Here is a 22,500-nt window from a genome sequence, read left to right as displayed (position 1 = left end):
TTTTACTTAGAAAATGCTGATACCCACGCATGGCAAAGTTAGCATTCAATCCAGCGTGCTCCAATAACAAAACACATCTGAAACGATTGAATATAAATTAATGAGCTTTGATGGCCTACCGTTTTGATATGTTATTTCCAAAATCGTTGGTCCCCAAAGAGTAGCCATAAAGAAGGCTATTTACCTACTTAGTTAAGAAACAAATACGTTTCTTTTTCATTACTCTGAAGTGCTATTGCTTGCAGTTAGAATAATTCCATGAGCCACCTGCAGTTTATGATATTTGGTGTTTCCCAGAGAGCCCACAAGAGTACTTTGCAGTTCAGGTAAGAGCCGGCCAGGGAGCTTTCTGATACAGATTATTACAAATAGTAATAATCATTAGAAATCATCCTGCATGCAAATAGGATCATTCGGATAGCAATAATGATCCTTAAAAACGGGGGACATAAATCGAGGGAACCCAAGACCTGTGTAAAGCACTTTGTATATTTTACTTCTAGTTTAGCCTCATCTGAGGTGGAACTCAACAAGCAAATTAGACATCGAGCCACATCTGCACATACAGGAACAATGGCAAATATTGTATTCAGCTGAAAAGCATCTGGAATTGGATAAATCAAATACAGTGATTTGTGTTAAAATTTGGACTCAAGAGCCATCCTTCCCTGGGAATTTCAGTGTTCTAAATGAGATGGACCTTAATTCATAGAATCTCTTATATAATTTAGGGATAATATAAGTTCTTGCCCAGTTGATAAAAGTAAAGTTTGTTTCACAAAAGAGGGAAATGAGGTAAAGTGTAATGGGTAAGAATGTAGACCCTAGAACCACACTGCTGGAGTTCAAATCCTGGCTTCTGTAACTTAATAGCAGCATGACTTGGGCAAGGCGCATAACTTCCTAGCTCCGGTGCCCTCATCAGTCAAATCAGAATTAAACTGGTACTTTTCTCATCGATTTATTGTGAGGATTGAAAATTCATAGAACAGTGGCTGGCAAAAAATGCACACCATGGAAGTACTAGCAACTAGTGTATTTACTAAGTACCATTTTTTGGTCCTAATACCTTAATGAGTTTCTAAATACATTCTTACTATGTAATGACACATAATAATTCTTATATGTATAGGTTCTTAAATACTACCCATATATTCCTTCAACTGGTGTGACCTAGCATGTTTTCCTAAGACACCATCCATAACATTTGCATCGTGTTGAAGTGAGCAGCCAATCCAAACGCATTCCTGCACAATTCGGGATAGCCTGGCTTTTCTAACTTAATGAATACTTAATTAACTGGCCCGTGATTGGTCTTTCCAGGTAGATTTTAGCCGTTGCCAGGGGAAATTGTTGTGCATTTTGGGGGAGAGATCCCAGTACAGACGTGTTAATTATTGCAGCGATGATATTAGGAATGTTTAGCTACGGAAGTAAAAATCTTTTCTTTTTGGAGATACCTAAAACAGGTGCAAAGGAATTAAAGGCAAATCCTTCTTTTAAATTAAGGTAGTTATTTTATTTACTTTTTGTGCTTTTTGCACCATTGCTTATTTTTATTTCTATCTATAAGTAATATAGCTCCTAGGAGAGTTGAGGTATTCCTGAATATATAAAATCCTTTGTGCTTCATTCTTATATTTTTTATGCTTCTTGAAAAAGAAGCATACTCACTATCTTTGAAGGAAATATAGCAGTCTTAGGATTAAATCAGTGTGTGAACTCTGAATGGGCAATGTTATTATTCCCCTAAAAAGTATTAGGGTGCTGGATATTTTCACATTTTATAAAATGCTTGCCAAATGGGTTACCCAACTCACTATCAGATAAACACAGACTAGTAATAAATGAAGTTTGCCATTCTGATAGCTCTTATTTCAAGCCATAGTTGAAGTGAAGCCTTTGCCTTTGTTTGGTTCCTTACTCAACTTATTACTCCATATATGTTTACTTGGCACTCCATGGTTCTTGGGTGGTTACTGAGGTAAAAGCCAAGGGCCCAATTCTTTTTGGCCAAGAAGACACAGTCTTGCATAATTTTAGACAGCACAACCATCCAGTGTTGATTTGCCCAGAGCAGTTTTCTCTCTTTCTTTCATTGAATGGCATAGAGTCTATTTACTACTTGTACATACAAAGGCCAACTCCTTTATCCAATTTATCCAAGGATATGAAATATATAAATAGTGTATCATTTTTAAAAGGAAGAAATGGGTATCTTCTTACCCCCATAATCCTCACCATAAGGTCACTGTAATACAACTTCAACTGGATTTGTTTTCAGAAGATATATATTGAGTTTCAGAGTTGCTTGATCACCCAGACCAAGCACATATTCTGTGCACAAGTCCGCTGCACCATTTCTTGGGTTGTGATCCAGCTGTGTGGGGCACGGGAAATTCACTGTCTCCTGAAGCAAATATTGTCTTGAGGAAACTCTGTTCAAAAGTTCTGTCTAATGTAGGGTCAATGTCTGACCTCCCAGGGCAACAGTATAATATAGTGAAATGGCCATGGGAATCAGAACTGATTCACATCCGAGGTCTAGGTGAGTAACTCAGGGCAAGTTAAACCTCAATTTTCTCATCTGTGAAATGGGACAATGGCAATTTCAAGAGTTCACTGAAGAAATTAAGTGAGATAGTGGATGTAGAATACCCAGAATGGCATCTTACTCATAGTAGGCCCTCATCATGGTTGTCTTCTGAAAGTTTCTCCCTTTATGCTAATTCTTTCCACCTGAACTATACAGAACAAATCTACATTTCTTTCCAACTCAACTGTTGTATCTTCCCTGTCTCCCTTCAGCTGTTCCTCAGGTGACATGATTTGGTGAGTTTCTTCATCATAGAAATGTCACAGAGTTTGTTTCTCTTGAAGAGTGATGCCTAGAAGCAACACAGCGCTTCAGAAGTAGTCTGATCAGGATAAAATGGGCGATCACCTTCCATTAATGCATCTCAAGGTCTAAATAACTTGTTTCTTTGCTTCTTCCCTTTTTGAGGCAGCCACGTCATGCGTTTGCATGAACATGCGTCATGCGTGAACATACTATCCATGACATCAGACGTTTTTTAGAATTTTGATCTAACTTATATATACCTGTTTTGTGTATAATGAAATACCTCATTATATACATAGAGTAGAAGTCATTAGGGTGAATTTTCCTTTGTGTTAAGGTACAAAGTATCTTTTTTGCTTTTTTTGTGCCTGCTTTTTTACTTTTTTTCTTTTCTTTTTTTAATTTAATTTAATTTTTTAATTTACATCCAGGTTAGTTAGCATAGCGCAACGATGATTTCAGGAGTATATTCCTTAATGCCCCTTACCCATTGACCCATCCCCCCTCCCACAGCCCTCCAGTAACCCTCTGTTTATTCTCCGTATTTAAGAGTCTCTTCTGTTTTGTCCCCCTCCCTGTTTTTATATTATTTTTGCTTCCCTTCCCTTAGGTTCATCTGTTTTGTGTCTTAAAGTCCTCATATGAGTGAAGTCATATGATATTTGCCTTTCTCTGACTGACTAATTTCGCTTAGCATAATACCCTTTAGTTCCATCTACGTAGTTGCAAATGGCAAGATTTCCTTCTTTTTGATTGCCGAGTAGTACTCCGTTGTGTGTGTGTGTGTGTGTGTGTGTACGTATATATGTACACACACACACACACACACACACCACATCTTCTTTATCCATTCATCCGTCGATGGACATTTGGTTTTTTAAAGTACTTTATATTCTTTTCCGTTTTTAATGGTATGGCCTTTATATATTTTCTAAAGATGTGTTTTCAGCTTTTAGTTACGCTTATCTTCTGTTTGCCTGAAGAAAAGGTGATTCGGCAATGGAAAATGGAATGAAAACAAAGTCTATGCGTGTTTGAAGATCTATTGGCTGAAGTAGCTTAATTTGACCTTGAATATTTTGAGGTCTTTCAATTATGTTCGCACATCTCTTAATACATAGAGGCACAGATTATTGGATTAGACATAAGATAATTCTCACTCCACTATGGATTAAAACTATTAAGCACTTTACATATAATGAGCTTATATATGGAGATACCTATGAATATGTGTGTTTATTTTATCCATACTGGTGACCATTAGCATGGATTTATACAAGAGGGAGTTAGATATGTAAACAGCACTATTGACATTTTACCTGAAAAACTATGCAATTTGAGACATTCTCTTTTTGAGCTGAAATGATCCAGATTATCTTGTTTGATTAAACGTTTTTTTACATTGTTATCATAATCTTTGAATTTGTCTTAACAGACTTTTTTCCCAATAGGACTACCAAAAAGCTCTAAGAAATGTCTGTGCCTTGTAGTTTTGAACCTCACCTATAAATTGGCAATAGGAGACTTGTAAAACTCATATATGAGGTCTGCATAGTGTTAATGTTTGAGATTTATTTTCCCCCAAAGGTTCATAAACAGTATTGACAAATATATTGCACGCTGCAATTTTGACATGGTCATAATGTAGGATGGGAGGTTTGAAAGATTGAGGTAAACATCGAAATTGAATTTGTTAGATATTCTGCAGCTAGAGTCCTGTTAGTCACTAACATCAGTTTGTTTTTATTGAGCGTTTTCCAAAGAATAATCCGTGTCTGTTTTTAGGACCTCATAAGAAAGCTCTTGCAAAATAAACCCTGAATTCTTGTCCTTCCTGCCATTAGTGAGACCCAGTTCTCTATGTAAGGAGTCACATCTATTTTCAGTCATTAAAATATACTTTGTATTTCTAAAGAATGCAATCTCTCAATCTCTAAATGACTTTCTAGAGCCCATTTAACTTGGGGCTCAATTTTGCGAAGTGATCTGCTTGTTGACATTGTCTTTTACTGTCAAGGATTTTATCGATTTCAGTTAAGTCTTTTTGTTTTTGATACACGCTTCCCATGTTGGGTTCAAACTAATGGACATATGTTTTTGTAATTTATTTTATTTGCTAAGAAACAGTTAGCATCAGCGATAGCCAGGCTCTACAAGGATTAATAAGACAAAGTTATTTTCTTTGTGGAGCTTACCTTTCAGTCAATAAGATTATCACAGATACAGGTAATTATGATATGAAGTAATAAATGCTATAATTTTACTGTGTAACAAAGTGCAGTGAAAGTAAAGTTGAGGGGAAAATAGCTTTCATGATGTATCATATAACATTCTCTCCCAATCAATCTTGCAAAACACAGAAATGGAAGATGTGTGTGGGAAGAGAGAAATATGTGAAAATAATTAAGTCTCTTGGAAAAGGTTTCGATAACAAGTATTCTCATTCTTTCAAATTACGACTTTCCATCCGATCATGAGGACGTAGCTTTTTAGTTTGAATTGTTCCTCCTTTGAATTCTTATTTGATGATTCCCCAAGAGTTAATTTTTGTTAATACTAAACGTCTCTCATTTTAAGTTTTAGAGATGCCTATTCTCTTTTTGTAGGGGGCCAAATCACAATGTATTCGTGCAAGTATGTGATGCTTACAAGCCACGCTTTTAAAAAATACATAGTTGGGTGTGATTTGGAACACTTGGGTGATTTGTGTATCCCAAAACTTTATTGATCATCTACCATGTGCTCGTATTGTATCAAATGGAGAGCAGAAAGAGGAGAAGGACTTGGCTATGATAAAGCCCATCATCTAATTATAAAATCTCTTGGGCATAAAAGGTCATTGCGAAATGTTTTCTGTTGAAATATCAAATCCAAAATATGCACCTCCGCATGTACCAGTAAGACGCATTGTGTATAGAGGTATCACCAGAGTGAAAGAAGTTATACGTATCAGGTTCTTTTTTTTAATCCAAGCATTTGTGTGTGTGTGTGTGCGCGTGCGTGACAAAATTGTTCCTTCAAGTTAATATCCCATAGAGGTTTTTGTTCCTTTGGTATTCGAATGTGAAAAAATGAGGGTTGAGAGCTACAATAGTCGTATCCATCTCACCTCATGGTTTCAAAGGTAAAGGCTATTGAATTGAGTTTAGGGGAGCCTGGGTGGCTCAGTTAGTTGTGCGTCTGACTTCGGCTCAGGTCATGATCTCGCAGTTTGTGAGCTCGAGTCCCGCGTTGGGCTCTGTGCTGACAGCTCGGAGCCTGGAGCCTGCTTCGGATTCAGTGTCTCCCTCTCTCCCTGCCCCTCCCTTGCTCGCATTCTGTCTCTTTCTCTCTCAAAAATAAAGAAACATTAAAAAAATATTCAATTTAATTGAAAACCTCAAAACAAAGTCTTCAGGTCAGACCCTGACAAAACAGGGTATGCAACCGTCAGTTTGATGTTTTCTTGGTTATTTATGCAGCTGTGAATTAGCTGCCATTCATTCTGAGATGAGTGTTGAAACAAACGGTTGTCTGATTAGGTATACCCCCCCCAAATGTACAGTGCGTGGTGTTGTTTTGTGATAAGTAGATCTCAGGTTTTATCTTCCTGCGTATGATACTCGTTTGATGAAAGATTATGTCGGTAGTAATTCGAGAGCTCTTCTTCAAGCTTCTTTAGCTAGCCCGAAATCCAACATAGATGAAATGAGAGTTGGTTGGAGGGGGACAAGGACCTCATCTGCTGGCTACCCCCAGCGCCCCTCCTGCCCACCCCTTCCAGCTCTTCAGACTCAGAGCCACTTGGATGTGGTAATCTTCCTCACTGATGGCGGGGACATTGAGCGCCCAGGCCTCTGGTGCCAGCATTTCAAATGACATACTACGTCCTGGCTTCCTTAAGAAATAGATTTTTTTCTTATTGTAAGGAAAAAGAAATACCCTTCCTTGCAACTTGCAATGATATTCAGTCGGTAAGCAGGTAAACAACTGAAAATTGAATTGCTTGTGAACTGAAAATAAAGCAGGATCAGAGCAAAGTTGGCAAACCCTTGGGTCACCATTGTGGATTTGCAGCTTTCGTGGGGTTGCACCTGGCCGGCTCAGTCGTTGGTGCGTGCGAGTCTTGATCTCGGGGTTGTGGGTTCGAGCCCCATGTTGGGTGTAGAGATTATGTAAAAAAAAAAAATAAAATAAAATCTTAAAAGAAATTAGTGTAACCTTCCATGAAAGAAATAGACCATGCAGGGTATATACCTATAATATTTACAACTTGGCACACTTATCTCATATTAAACTGTAATATGGAAAAAAAGTTATAGTAGTAATTTGATGCCTGTGGAATTTATATTTCTAATATTGCTGTAGATTTTAACGTTGTGTTTTCTCTTTTTCTCTTCCCTCCCTCCTGCTCCTCTCCTGTCAACAGTCCTGGTACCTGGGCTAGCTTGGTTCCTTTCCAAGTATCAAATAGGACACCCATCCTACCGGCAAATGTCCAAAATTACGGTTTGAACATAATCGGAGAACCTTTCCTTCAAGCAGAAACGAGCAACTGAGGGAAAATGAAATACACCAGTAGTTTAAAAAATTAAAAAAAAAAAAAAAAAAGGAAAAGAGGAAGACTGGACAAAACTTAAACACAACAAACAAAAAGGGAGAAAGGAAAGAAACTGAAGAAAGAAGATAATAGACCAGCAATTACGGCACTTACAATCACTAATTCCCTTAAGGTTGAAACTGTAATGACATAAAAAAAAAAAAAGGGTCGATGATATTTCACTGATGGTAGATCACAGCCCCTGCAACGTAGCCTTTGTTACATGAAGTCCGCTGGGAAATAGATGTTCTGTCTCTATGACAATATATTTTAACTGACTTTCTAGATGCCTTAATATGTGCATGATAAGCTAGTTTTATTGGTTTAGTATTCTTGTTGTTTACGCATGGAATCACTGTTCCTGGTTGTCTCACCGACAAAGGCTAGGAGGCGACATCAGAGGTGCTGGGTGACGGAGCCATGAGCCAGCCATTTTATAAGCACTCTGATTTCTAAAAGTTAAAAAAATATATATATATAAAATCTCTGTAGCCTTTAGTTATCAGTACAGATTTATTAAATTTTGGCCCTTAACCCAGCCTTTTCCAGTGTGTAACCCAGTTTGAAACCTGAAAAAAAAAAAGAAAAAAAAAAGAAAAAAGAAAGAAAAGAAAAAAAAAGAAAAAAAGAAAAAAGGAAAAAAAAAAACAGTTTGAACACAAAGGCTCTATGGAAGAAATGCCTCGATGTAGGTGAAGTGTTATCTCTGCATGCAACAGTAAAAATTAATATAATATTTTCCCCACAAAACACTTAACAGAGGCAAGTGCAATTTATAAATTTATATCTAAAGGGGAATCATGATTATAAGTCCTTCAGCCCTTGGACTCTAAATTGAGGGGATTAAAAAGAATTTAAAATAATTTTGAACGAATTTATTTTCCCCTCAGTTGTTGAGGGCATTAAAAAGGCATTAAATCAAGACAAATCATGTGCTTGAGAAAAAAAAATTAATGAAAACACAGCACTTATGTTGGTTTAGCTGCAGCCTCCTTGGAGGTAGAATTTATTTATTTAAAATTACTGGTTGCATCAAGAACCCATAGGGTGTACGTACAAAAGGTTCTATAAAATCTTCATTATAGAGACAAAGAGGCAGGCAAATCCATGCCACAAGGGTAAAGCTTACAGTTTACAAACTGGGAACGCCAGGGTGTAGGATATAAAAACGCACTCTTGAGAAAACAAATAGAATCAGGGTGCTGAAAACTTGCATGGTGCTTTCAGACATTAGCCTTGTTCAACAAATTTCTTGTATTGACAGATCTGTAGTGTGCATGGGCAGACACATTTTGCCTCTATGTCTCTGAAAATTTTAATTAAAAATACTCTTTCCAGTAATCCTAATTTGCACGAAGATATAATGTCCACATTACGTGCCTTGCCTTGAAATCTAAAAACAAAAAAAAACAAAAAACACAAAAAAAAACAAAAAAGTGACATCACTACACTTGTTTTGCTGCATTTATTATCATTTTAAATCTTTACCATTTTTATGACAAAATATTTTGTACTCCAGACGAAGAAAAATGTGTGACATCATGGATTTTTTAGACAGTTATACCTTTATCTCACATTTATAAAGCATATCATGGCTGTGTATAGTTGCCGCTTAAAAATTGTAATCGACCAGCAATATTTTCAGTATTTTGGTGTTTTTTCTATTAACCTTTCATGTTTTTCATCTTCCAATTAATATTGGGGGGGAGGGGTTTCAAATTTATACGAATTATGCAATACCAAGTTTTGCCTATGTACGTAGTGCTTTTAGCTGTATTGGTTATTCTAGGTAAGTACGCAGATTGAAAAAAAAAATAATGTATGCTTTTTTTTTTGTTTGTTTGTTTGTTTTAATTGACCAAAGTGGGTACTGCTATTTTTGCAGTGTGATGAGGTCCTTTGTGTACTGAGAGATGGACAGGGGATTTTTTTTAATATACATATATATATATTCTGGGGTGGGTGGGAGGATTTTTAACACTTTACAGTGTAGCTGTGAAGCAGTACACCCCGAGACGGGCCTGGGCTGCAAAGCAACTGTTCTGTCTACTGTGACAAACTTCAACTTACACAGATTCCCCCTTCTCTAACTTCCCACCTGGGGTGCAAGCTGAACTCATTTCTGGTTTTCCTAACAACAGAAATAGAACAAGCGAACACAACAAATTCCTCCTGGAGGCAGACTTGGCTTAAAACAAACTGTCTTACCTTCTTCTTCTTCTTCTTCTTTTTTTTTTTTTTTTTTTTTTGGTGGTGGTGGTGGTGGTCTTGCGTGGAAGTTCTGGATCCACAGCGGAGAGTGAGCCTGCCTCCTATTTGGCAAAACTCTCTGCCGAAACATCCACGTAGTGGAGGTTTCGCACTTCGGGAGTTGAACACACGAGTGTATTTTCTCCTACACAACACATCGTCCCGGCCGGAGGGAGTGTTCCCGTATTCTTTCTCCACTGCTCCTCTTCCCCATTTATTCGTCTCATTCATGATTTACCTGTGACTCACTACTTCGAAAGGACGGCAGTGCACTTGGATCTTTTTTTTTTTTTTTTTTAATACATCCAGAGGATTGAACGGAGGGTAGCTGTATTAAATGTATTTGGACTTCTAGATTAAAATCAAAGTTCAATTTTTAAGGAACAAACAAAAAAAAAAACCCATAATAAATCTTGTTAAGTTGTCATTTTTACCTGCCCTTTTAAACAGAGAACCAGAGCAGAGGGGAAATGCAGAATTTTCAGAAATTAATGTTCCTGTGGATGAATTAAGCCCATTAGGGGCTGATGGGATTTTTTAAGGGATGGTGCCTCAAATATATATTTGATTTCATTTCCCCTGAGGGCGAGTGGGTGAATGGAGGCTGGTTTTACTTTTGCTCTTACACCCCTCCCCCCAACCCCCAGTCCCATTGAGGGAATCCATTACTAAAAGGAAAATCTTTCAGAATTAGTGACACATGGTGGGCCGTCTTGAGGAGCCCCCTGACCCCCTTCCCCCAGGCCATGGCCTAATAAAATAAACTGTCCATTGTTCTCACAGCATATGATTTAATAATGAATACTTTAGAACAATGCTTATGGGCCTAGAATTGTATTTGATTAGCCCATTCAGTCTGATAGCCCAAATGCTGAATAGCACAGCAGGATCCTAGCCATGCAAGTTGGAAAGTAAGTCCGATCATTTCTGCAGATACTTGCCCTGGTACAAAACGGCTTATCTCAGCCAAGCTCTTCAAGTATCTTTGACCTAGTAGGTGAACAAATCGACCTCACAGGACACGCAGTATTTCTGAAGGGCAGACTCGCTCTCTTTTTGGCCAGAGAATGAGCAGTTCTAGCTAAAGAAGTTACACACTGTGGGTATTCCTGCCTGCCTCTTGAGTACAAAGGCCTAGTTCAAGTGTTGCTTTTTTTTTTTTTTTTAATCCATTTTTTTTTTCTCCTTTCCTTTTGTGAAAAAAACTATTAAAAATACTACTATCTATAGAAAATCTCAAATCCATTTTTCGGCCTCCTCCTCATTTACCAGGAAGTATATTCTGACGAAGGGCCCCGCGTTTGCAGGTCTTGCACACCCCCCCCCTTACCCAGAACTGCAGAGCTTCAGGACGGTGAAGGTCACCCAAGGGCATCAGTAGGGGCTGGCGTCTGCTGCCCCCCCCCCCCCACCCCCGGGGTTTGTTCCGCGGGGCGCTGTTGGGCTTTTTTGTTGTGTGGCTTTGCTGCCCCACCACAGCGCCTCTGAAGTGTTTCCTCTGGAGTGACATGAACGTTGGAGGCTTGTCTAAGGGAAAAACAGTAAATAAAAGGCAGTGAAGGAGACTGTACATAAAGACATGGCAAAAATCTTAATTATAGCAATATAGTTATGGGGTGATGTTCGGGTGGGCAGCTCCATTAAAAAAAAAAATATGTGAATGAGTCTGTGAAGCTGCAAAGTAGCAAGAAGAACGAAAGATCTTCTTAACGAACCGCCTACCTTGTAGACAGTAATTTGTACACTGTATAGTTTTGTTAAGAATTTTTTTTTTAAATTAAAATTCCCATGTTTGTAAAGCTAACTTTTTAACAATTATAATGGAACTGTATGTTGTTTCCATTTTTAAAGTAAACAAGAATATTCCTTGTGTAGAGACTGGACTTGAGTTAAAACTCTCCAGTCTCTTAAGTTATGTATTAAAAAAAAAAAAAAATCTGTCCATGTTAGGAGTTTATTTCGCAGATTCCTGGGCTTGAAAAGCACAGGATACTAATCCTTTAAAAAAAAAAAAGTGTAAATGGAGAAAAGTTATATTTTATGAAGGTTATTTTGTTGTATTTAGTATTGGAAAAGTTGGTTTTCGGAGCATTTCAGAATGTCGGAAGCACCACTGTCTTTTTCTTAGTCCATACGGCCTTTAGCAAGAAGTTTTTGTGATTGTTACGCGATGGTATTTAAGGTTAAGTTTCACAGAGCATTCGGGATAGGCAGAAAACGAAAACAGTGCTGTGTCTCACATAAACGTGTCCTCAGGGAGCAGAATCTTGGATTTGTGACTGGTAGCTTCATAAGGACTCAACAAAAAGCGATTGCACAGAGACATCTTCAGCGGTGTGAAATCGGGACGTGTTCGTTACCTAGATGCAAAATCTACGTACTGTGTTGAAATGATGAAGGCTGCAGAAAGTGATCTCATATTCAGTGCACGGTATTCATTTTTAACGAAACAACTCTGCAATATTGCTGGCAGATAGGCCCCAAGCATGACATTCAATAGGGTTTACATGTTCCTGTCAAGGTCTTTTGTTAACATGAACCAGCTGCATGCTTCCTGGACTTTAAAAAATTGGGTTTCTATAGAAAGCAATTGTTTTTGTTTTTTCACGTGCAGGCTATTCAAGTTCAATAGTAAGAGCTCAAAATTGAATGTTTTACTCCATGCTGAAGGAGCTGGAAAGCTGCCTTCTTCATATTTTGCACTTTCTGGTAGTTCCCCTGTTTTTTCCGATTCCTTCAAAAATTGTGTGGGTGGGGTGGAGCCCTGCAGTTGGGGGGTAGCATGGACCACTGATTTTGCCCTTTGACCCTGCACAATGACCTTTGCATCAGCCAAACTCATTGCCATGACAACTCTTTGTACTGTGTCCGTGCCACAGATCTGTTGGTTACGTTGTTCATAGTAAAGGGGACAAGTTGGAGACGGTCAATTTTTACATTTTTTTTTTTTTCTTTGCAATTTTTTTTTTTAACGGTTTTAAGTATTTTGGTTTTTTTTTTTTTTTTTTTAAATAATAAAAGGGTTCACTAGTTAATACTCTTTAGGAATATCTGTGTGTTGCAATTCAAATGTACGTTGAGATTGTGAAGTGCTTTAGTGCCACAAGCCTACCTGCACGTTGGACTCAGCCTCTGAGAACTTCTGTCCCAGGACACAGCGCCGGTAACAAAAGGTGGCCTACATTCACGAAAAGCAGCGTAGGCTAGCGGCACTAAAGCCCGTCTTGTATTACTGTATTTTTGACAGACTGGTTTCGAAAACTGCGCTACAGGGACTGATGTGGCAAATATGTCTCTTTATGCAGAAGGAAGTCTCTTTTTTTTTTTTTTTTTTAAAAGAAGTATGGCTTATTATGCATTCTTCATGGAGGGCATTGAAGTTGCATGGACTGATAAAAGTTGATGCAAAACGAGAAAGAAACAAAAAAAAACAAAAAAAAAAACCAGCAAAATGTTTACCAAAAAAACTCAAACAAATGAGCAGTGCCTGTTCAATTTCACAGTCTCTGTTGAGTTCAGTTGTAAATATGTTTCAAATGACATTTTCTTGGGAAAAAAAAAAAAAAAAGAATCTCTACAGCATTGTAGAATGTGAGGGGTAGCTCCGTCCCAGGCATAGGCTTTCTCGAAGCTGCATTAGATTATGTCTTCATCAAGCTGTTAATTTGTGCTTATATCATATAGAACTCTTAGCATCCTGGGAAAAGGTGCCCCCACCTCAATGATATTTCTCTGAGAACAACTTTTGTAGGACTGTGTGTTTCTTTAGATACATTTAGTACAACCGTAGGTGACACGTAGTCAGTTATTGCTTGCTAGCGACACACCAGGGTTGATCCATTTTAAAACTTTTGGCATGACGTCCTCGTGGGCCATGCGTACGGAACCTTGTGTTTTCATTAAGTTTTCTCAAAAAAGGAGGCACATGCGCAATCTCCGTGTTACGAACCGTTAGCGGTAGGATGTATTATATGACAGTTACTTAATTTCTGGCGTTCAGACCTCTGGGATCAGCCCCAGACTGGGCCAGAATGTTAGCGAAGGTTTTATTGTGCCCGGTTGGAGGATAATGTTCTTTGGGTACTTTTTGTGGGTTGCAAATGAACTCAGTCGCCACAAGTTTTAAACTGGTGTAAATCAAGCTTGACTTAATGTGATTGTTACTGTTATACCCAGCCTATACTGCTAGCACCTGCTCATACTGCAGTCAATTACTGGAAGCGGATATATTTCCTATGCAAAAACTGTTTAAACAATAAAATGAGCTATGCTACAGACTCTGGCCTCATGTTTTCCTTTCCTCCTCAGCCTCTATCCGCCGCTCTCCCGACGTTAAGTGTTGGGGGTCAGTGGTGTCTCGGGAGCGGATCTCGGTCCTCCGATTGGGGGATGTCGTAGCACCGGTTGAATTTTTGCAGCATCTGGGATAGCTCATATTTCAGTTCACTACTTCCGATTGTACACCGGGCGCGTGTATATATGTGTAAACCCTCTGCGCGCTTTCGGCCCGACGGAGCCTTCCAGAGTCTCCGAACAATGGCAGTATAAATGCAAGTGTAAGTTCTAGAATGTCGGGCCCCTCTCACTGAGAAAGGCTTTTCAGCAACAAGGCAAGGGTAACGTGTGCCCGGATGACTGGACTGTGGTCCCTCCAAACGAAAACCACAGGGCCTCAAACACACACGCTCACCAGGGAAGGTAAGCCCTGGGGCCACCCTGCGGCTGTGGGTTTCGTGGTTACGGGAGCCCAGAGGAGAAGAGTCTCTTTCTCTGACACCCGAAAAGGAAGAGCACCTTAGGTTTCTAAGACGCAGGGCTACTTCTGGGGGTAGGCAGGGTGGTGTCCCTTATTCGCAGGGAAGTATGACACCCATCTGGTCCCGTGGGGTCTCGAATCCAGACTGGTTGAATGCAAGGTTTCGGAATGGAGTCAGCTGGAGTTCAGTGAAAAGGAATGAGCCTGTGTGGTTTTGTGATCCGAGTGATGTTGCACAAAGGAAGCAAAAACCATGCAAGCTTCATTGAAAATAGATAAAAAAAAAAATGCAGGGAATTTGACCATTCCAATCAAAGACCTGCTGGGACAGATCCAACTGTCCGATTTGTGGCCCAGGCGCCTCTCACCTCCCCAAACTGCCCTCCTACAGCAGGTCTGTCTACACTGCTGCACGTAGAGATACATGGGGATCAGTTGACTGCAATCTACTGAGAAGAAATATTCTGGAAGGCTCCCGCAGGAGATGATCATTGGGTGTCTTAGAAGATTAAGACATTCCTGGGGAAAGAGTTCGAGGACACTGTGATCGACGTGGCATTTTTACCTATAGAGAGACGTTCTTCGGTCTCTATTGACGTGTCTGACTTCATTGGCATCGATCACGATTTGGAGATAAAAGAGAGATGGCAGTTACTAAGACTCCACGGCAGCACTTTAAAGTCCGGGCTCTGGGGTTAAAATGCAGGATTACAAATGCTGGAAACGGCCCCGGCTTGCACCACAGCAAAGTACAGAAACTTCCTTGGCCTCAGTTCCCTCATCTGTACAAGTAGATACCGATGAGAGTACCTGTCTCATTAGGCTGTCAAGAGGAGAAGATTGTTTATGTTAAAGCTCGTGCAGTGCCTGGCATTATGACTTCTTAGTACTATTATTATTATTAATTATTATTATTAGGCAGTTGACACATATGTCAGGAATGAATGGATTAATTAGGTTGTTTCTTTTAGAGTGAGCCCACGAGGACACGCACTGTTATTATTGGCAATTGTTTCTTGTTTGTTTTGTTGTGATTTTAAAATAATGGAAATGCTGCCGGTTGGAGATCATGGCTTCCTTTCCCATTTAGTTTTAATCCTGTGGCAGCCGGCCTCTACTGGTAGATATTCCAGCAGCTTCCTTCCGAAAGACCACTCCTTGAGTGGAAACTGCAAGCCTGTACATGATCGGTTCTTGGCGCCTAAAGTTTCCCTCCAGGTGATGTCAATATTTCCCTTTCTCCAGGAGGAAAGGAAAGCATCGATTTCTTAATTGTATTAATTCTCTCAGGAGCTTTATTTCATAGGAGACGCGCGAATTTGCAAGGAATAGAGGTTTTCTCAAGTAGAGACAAGTCATGTTGAGGGAAGAGGAAGCCCCAGGCGAGGGTGGGGTGTCTGAGCCCTGGGCCCTCCTCTGACAAGCTGACCGTTGCCATCGGGGCCTCTCACGGGACACTTCATTCTTTGCTCTTAAGGTGGGGACTGGATAGGGATGTGAAATCTGGAATGGACGGGGAGAGACTGGATAAGCCTGAGATACGTAGCTTTCTAAACTTCGTACAAAGGAGCCCCACAAAGTTTGTATAGTCTGCGCCCTCCCTTCATTCCTTGTCCTCCAGCTTGCCCCGGATTGTTCTTCCCGCTCAAGGTTGGCACCTCCAATGCTGCTCGCACCGTCTCTTGCTCCCAAAAGGTCCTGTCCTCCGCGTCAACCAAATACCTCCTCCGTGGCAGTCGGGACTGCTGGCTTTTGATGTGACCCGAGTGGTTCACACGAGGGCCTGAATGATAGATAGATTGAGGGCAGAGAGGAGGTGGGGAACTTGTATTTGCCAAGAAGTTATTACCCTATTATTTTTAAGACAGATGATTCCTCCAGGGGTAGATTATATGAAGAAGCCTTTGCGATGTGCAGGTTTTTGCTGCAGGGGTCAAAAACTCAAATGGCTGCAGCCGGGGGTTGGGGGGCGGGCAGGGAAGGCAGTCTAACTGGGTTAAGCCAGCTGAGTTCACCAATAGGGTGGGTGGGGACTGAGGACCAGGGGAGGGACATTTGCATTCAACAACGACCGCAGGGGACTGTGTGAGTCCTACCGAAGCACCCTCACCACCTCCTGCACCCCCGTAGTGTGTCCACTGAGGAAACCGCAGAGGAGCCTGCGCTGTCTATGGCCAAGGGCGGCATTGGAGCCAGACCCCACCAGGTCTCCTGGTGGCCCAGTGCCCTGCAGGGTAGAAGATACTTTTCTCAGAGAAGACTTAGAACTCTGAGGCAAATCCACGCGGTCCCGATTGCATGTTTCTCCCCGTTACTCTTTCTCACATTTTTACTGACGGTTCTAGAATCAACATTCTCTTTGTCGGTACCAAAAAAAAAAAAAAAAAAAAAAAGTTACACCATCCAGAGAAACCTACAAGGGGAGTGACAGCGTGGAGCTGTATCATGGTTAGAAATCCACATTCAAATACCTTTAAATAAAATTTCAGCCCAATATCCGTTTATACTGCAGTTCTCATTTGTAAAAACGCCGACACGTAAACAACCTAGTGTTCGCAACACTAAACCGAATTACCCAGAATACTTCAATATCCCCATCGCTTAACGATTGTATAGTTATTGCTTACGTTGATGGCACTGGCTGAACCAAGAAGAATTGATTTTTCTGTTCCAAAATGTGTTGATTCCGGTCCAAGGATATTCCATACAAAACTAAATGTGAACTGGAATTTTAAGACAAAAATGTTAGCATGAGGTTATCAATTTATGTCGTGAAAAAGTGCGAAGACTTACTTTTGGCTTTCCCATTAACCGTGGACTTTTATTTGTGAAATACTGCTGAGGTGGTTTCATAATCTAGCAATCGGTTCCAAATCAGGGTTCAGATTAGATAATAGTAACACAGATAGAAGTATCCTGCCCTGCTTGTAAACGTAAACACTCTTTTCCACTGCAGACAAGTTTTCAGAAAAACACACATGTTAAAAAGTCAAGGGTTCAGGGGCACCTGGGTGACTCAGTTGGTTAAGTGACCAACTTCGGCTCAGGTCATGATCTCGCGGTTTGTGAGCTCGAGCCCCGCATCGGGCTCTGTGCTGACACCTCAGAGCCTGGAGCCTGCTTTGGATTCTGTGTTTCTCTCTCTCTCTGTCCCTCCCCTGCACATGCTCTGTCTGTCTTTCAATAATAAATAAACGGTAAAAAAAATTTAAAAAAAATAGTCAAGGGTTCAGTCTAATTAATGTTACTTTATATTTTATTGCTAACGTAGGCGGTGGGGGGGGGGCGGGATGCGAAGGAAAGGAAATAATAGTCTCCTTTGCTTCCTTCATTTGGGAGAAAGTACGGAAGTACATGTACAAACCAGAATGTAATCAACCACTTGTAACGATCTTAAACATTTTAATGCACGAGGCATGGCCTGGGAAAAGCAAGAAACGTATTAAATTAGGAAAAAGAATGAAAAAAATGCAAACATGGGGTCATAAGAAAAGATTAATGCCCCACAAAAATGTTAGTATAAGGTTATCAATTTACATCGCAAACCCAACTCCACGATAGCCACAGAGTTATAGCTAGTCTTTGTAATTAGAGCAGGAGGAATACAGTAGAGACGAAAGAAATCATTCCTAAACGTCCATGACTTTTCCTGATGCATTTATGGGTTCTTCGCAGATAAACCATAAATGGCTCTTCAGGTTTTCAGAGCAGTTCTCGTTTCATCTGCTCTTGCTTTTTGATTAATCAGTTAAACTACATCAACTGCATGACGACATTCAACTTTTATATCCTCATACACCTTTGCATATAAGTACAGTCCTTAAGCAGAAGAGACCCAGGTGATTTTCTAAGGCTTGTGATGAAAGGTGCACCAGCAAATGCAGATGCGGAATGATCTCGCCTCCCCAAGAGCTGAAACCCGTTGGGTCTGGCAGAGATCAGATGCATTTTTCTCATTGGCCTTTTACCTGGGTAGCCTGAAGTCAAAACTGGGCTGTGCCCTAGCTTATGTCCTCACTTATTAAAGGTGTGAGTATGTTACCTGGCGCTGATGAAACCCACATGGGTCGCTCCAAGCTCTGTGCTTTCTGCTTCTTGTCTTCTGTTTCCGCAGCGCTGTCCCCGCACGCTGCCCCTCTGGTGAGAAGTCTCAGGGCACGTTGTCCATCCGGTGTGAAGGAGGTTTGTGTGGAGAAATAAGCCGAATGAATAGCACGTGTTCAAACTCCCCACCGAGCCACAGTATCAAGATTTTTCCCATGATAGTGGCAAAGCGACCTAACAGAGGATATCAAAGTGCAGGAAAATTTTCAAATAAGAGGGAGAACGCTTTGTGGGCAGTACTATAAGAGTGGACAGAGCGCATTTATTGAATGATTCCTGACTCAGGCGCTGGGCTAAGTATTAGACTTCTATTATATTTATTTAATTCTCCGAAGACTCACTAAAGGGAAGTACTAGTAACGTTCTTGTTTTATTGATGAGAAAACGCCGGCACCGAGAGATGAGGAGACTTATTCCAACAAATGGTGGGAAATAGTAGGTTTAAATGGCATCCAACCAGCAGACCCTAATTGCTTAACAATTTGGCCCAATGAAATCATTTGGTTATCTTTTTTTTTTTTTTTGAGTAGTCCACAACTTGAAGACTTTAGAATTCCCTGAACCCTAGACAGAATTAGAGATTAAAGCAACCATTGACCTTCTCCGTTTTCTGGGATTTGTGTGTGGCCGAATAGTTTGGTCATCAATTTCAATTTCAAAAGCACAAACCTCGTTAAGTTTTGGGAAAGGTAGACATCCAAAACTCAATACTCCATACTTATTCTACCATTACATTCTTTTTTTAATTTATCATTGGGCTTATAATAAAACAAGATAGTAGCTATACCATCTATCAAGGCTTTGTTACTGAGTGAGGGTCGGGGTCTGTGCTAAATATTTTACATACGTTATTTAATCCTCAATGATATTTTGGCTATAATTATCCCCATTTTGCAGATGAAAAAAGAGAGATTCAGAGATTGAGCAATTTACTCTAAATTCACACATCGTTGATGTGGTGGACCCAAGATTGAAACCCAGGCGTGCCTGACTACAGAAACCATGATCACTGGGGGGCGCCTGGGGGGCTCAGCCAGTTAAGCATCCGACTTAGGCTCAGGTCATGATCTCATGGTTCGGTTGGTGAGTTTGAGCCCCGCATCGGGCTGTCTGCTGTCAGCATGAAGTCTGCCTCGGATCCTCTGCCTCCCTCTCTCTCTGCCCCTCCCCTGCTTGCGCTCTCTCTCTTTCTCTCTCAAAAATAAATACACATTAAGAAAAAAATGATCATTACCTTTTTGTTGTGTCTTTATATCCAAATAAACCAACAGATAAATACAAGGTATTAAAGAAAAGTAAAACACTTTTAAATGAAAACATATTTATTGTCATAAAGGTACTAACGCCTCCTGGAAGAAGGCTTTCTACAAGTGTGCAATTCGGCATTTTGTGGACCAGATTTTAATCTGGTCCAGGGGGGTTACCAGGGCTCACTCATCATGAGCTCAGAAATCCGAGGATGGCCTTAAGGGTGTTTGTGCCCTTGTGAAAACCAAAGCTCCCAGAATTGTGGCACCTGGGAGGGCTTTTCATCCTTTACACTTTAATATTCACTCGGAGGCTAGGGGAGCGCGCATCTGACGCTAACGCGGCCCTGGCCCGTGGCTTGGCAGCTACCTGAGATTTGAAAGTGTCTCCGTGTGTTCATCTGGAGAGGTTGGTGCTTAACCGTTGGCCAAGCAGTCTAATGATGATGCAAGTGGGCTTCCAGGCCTCGACAAGTTTTCTTTCACCGTGGGTGCCCTGAGGAGAAAGGAGGGGTTCTTGGGATGGCCTCATTGTTTGAGCCTGCCGTGCAGGTGCCCAGCTATGAAACAAAGGCTTCCATTGATGGCGGCGCATGGCCCTGCACAAGCCAATGCAATAAGCCAACGCATATTGCTGAGGGCTGGTACGGAAGTCGACGGTGAGGCATAACCAGGTGGGGGTTCAGGCTCGAAACGGCTTCCTTCTTCTGACTAAATGAATCATGGCCATGCTAGACAGCAGCCTACCTGCAACACGGCAAAAGGCACGTCTGGAAGTCTGGATGGACCTTGCAGTTCTGAGGCTTTGCCATCATGGAACATGCATCCACTTTCCACATCTTCCATCTTCCACGTTCTCCATCTTCCACGAGGAGAGGAGTCCTGAATGTGCAAAATTGCACGCCCTTTATTTTTAAAGAAGCTATGTCTGTAGGACTGTCTTTCCTGCAAAAGAGAAAGAGTCACGGAGACTTTCTTGGATTAAATTTTGTCGGTTTACTAGAAGAAATACAGGGAAGGGGATGAAATATATCGTGGAATGTTTAAAAAGGTCATTACCATGATTTATTTTTTTTAAATTTTTTTTTCAACGTTTATTTATTTTTGGGACAGAGAGAGACAGAGCATGAACGGGGGAGGGGCAGAGAGAGAGGGAGACACAGAATTGGAAACAGGCTCCAGGCTCTGAGCCATCAGCCCAGAGCTCGACGCGGGGCTCGAACTCACGGACCGCGAGATCGTGACCTGGCTGAAGTCGGACGCTTAACCGACTGCGCCACCCAGACGCCCCGTCATTACCATGATTTAAACAAGGAAGTACTGAGTGCCTGATTTCACATGTCTTCAGTCCTGATTCTTCTGAGCCTAAAGGTTGTCAGCAGAGGCGCGGAGATCTGGAAGTACGTAGAGAAATCTGGCAGGAGGGAGCATAAGAATGTAGCTTGGCCTTGTTCTGAAGCACTTTTGAGAGACAAGTCATTCATTTATTCATCCATTTACTTAAGAAACATTTGTTAATCTCCTGGAGTTCATTGTGTTTAATTAATGACATTACATAAGCTTTCCATCCTTGGACCTGAGTTTTTCAGGCTTCTCGGTTTCCAGGTCTGGAAGAAAAGTCATCTTGAAGGTACGGCCAAGATGCCCATTTTCATTTTTCTCAAAAACAAAACAAAACAAAACAAAGCAAAACAAAAACCTTTATTGGCAACAACCGTGTGCCAGCATCCTGATTTGCACGGGGGAAGGAAGCAAAACCGGCTGGCCCCTTCCTTCTGCAGTCTTTCTCCTTCCTTGGCACGGGGCTCCTCAGGCTTTTCCAGCATTTCCTAGCTGACGAGCACCTGACAGCAACTCTACTTAATTGAACTAAATGAGGCAAGGTGCACCCGGCGGAGAGTCAAAGTTTGTGGGTGAATTACTGACACTCTTGAGGCCTCACTGCCCTCCTCTGTAAAACGGGAGCAATGAGACCTACCTTAAATGGTTGTGCAGGATTAAATGAGTCATGCTTGAACACCACCCATCACGGTGCATAATAGACGCGGAATGCACCAGAAAGGGGGCTAGCCATTGTGGCCAGTTTGGATCACCTTGCCCCTGTCTGTCTGTAGCCGAATTTACGAGCCACCCTATGCACTGAGGCCACACTCAGGGCCCCTGAAGAGCTTGTCAGGTGGAATTTCAAAGTGCGTGAGAAGTGAACTTCGGTTTCTTAAAAATCTCAGACTCTTGCCCGATTAGCACCGTATTCTAGCCTTTTTTCCTCCAGTGAGCCTTCCTCCGGCATTTTCCACCTCACAAGATTATTTTTTTTCTCTCTTTGTGCCTAACAGGAGTAGGGAACTGGCAGGTGTCATGGAAGGATTTCCCCTTCCCTGATTCCCCAGATCACCCTCACTCTGAGTCCCTGCTGAGGGAACACGCTTGTCATTACCTTGAAAACGATTTGAAAACCAACCCCAGGGTTTGGCTCTCGAGCATGGACGTGTGGGCAGCAGCCAGGCTGAGAAACCAGTCCGGATGTCAGGCCCCCCGGGAAATTGTGCCTGGCTCTGTTTGTATTGGCTTCCAGAGAACCCTTCTGACCTGACGTTGTGCTAACTGGGTATTGTGGGAAAGTCCGTCTGACCACTGGCTTCCTGCAGTTGGCTTTTGATTATGCCGAAGGAGGAGCCTGAGAATCCGTGTATGGTTCCGGTCTCTGGGGGGGGGGGGGGGG

At 41.2% G+C, this 22,500-nt stretch overlaps 1 protein-coding gene across 9 annotated transcripts in view; it reads left to right on the top strand.

Moving 5' to 3' along the window:
• The window catches only part of NFIB (nuclear factor I B), a 462,184-nt gene extending 448,236 nt beyond the window's left edge, over positions 1–13,948 (top strand). For 5 of the 9 annotated variants that reach the window (XM_040481252.1, XM_040481251.1, XM_040481257.1 and 2 more), the window contains one exon: positions 7,251–13,948. In XM_040481252.1, the coding sequence (XP_040337186.1) occupies positions 7,251–7,380 (130 nt within the window). In that variant the 3' untranslated portion in view covers positions 7,381–13,948. The remainder of the gene's footprint in view (positions 1–7,250) is intronic. The other 4 variants (XM_040481255.1, XM_040481256.1, XM_040481260.1 and 1 more) reach the window with 2 other exon arrangements.
• Positions 13,949–22,500: the final 8,552 nt, after the last annotated feature.

The sequence above is a fragment of the Herpailurus yagouaroundi genome, unplaced genomic scaffold (genome assembly GCF_014898765.1).
Source record: "Herpailurus yagouaroundi ecotype Mexico unplaced genomic scaffold, PumYag 160, whole genome shotgun sequence".
NCBI lineage: Eukaryota > Metazoa > Chordata > Mammalia > Carnivora > Felidae > Herpailurus > Herpailurus yagouaroundi.
The sequence above is the reverse complement of the archived record's forward strand: the minus strand, read 5'-3'. Positions and strand labels throughout refer to the sequence as shown.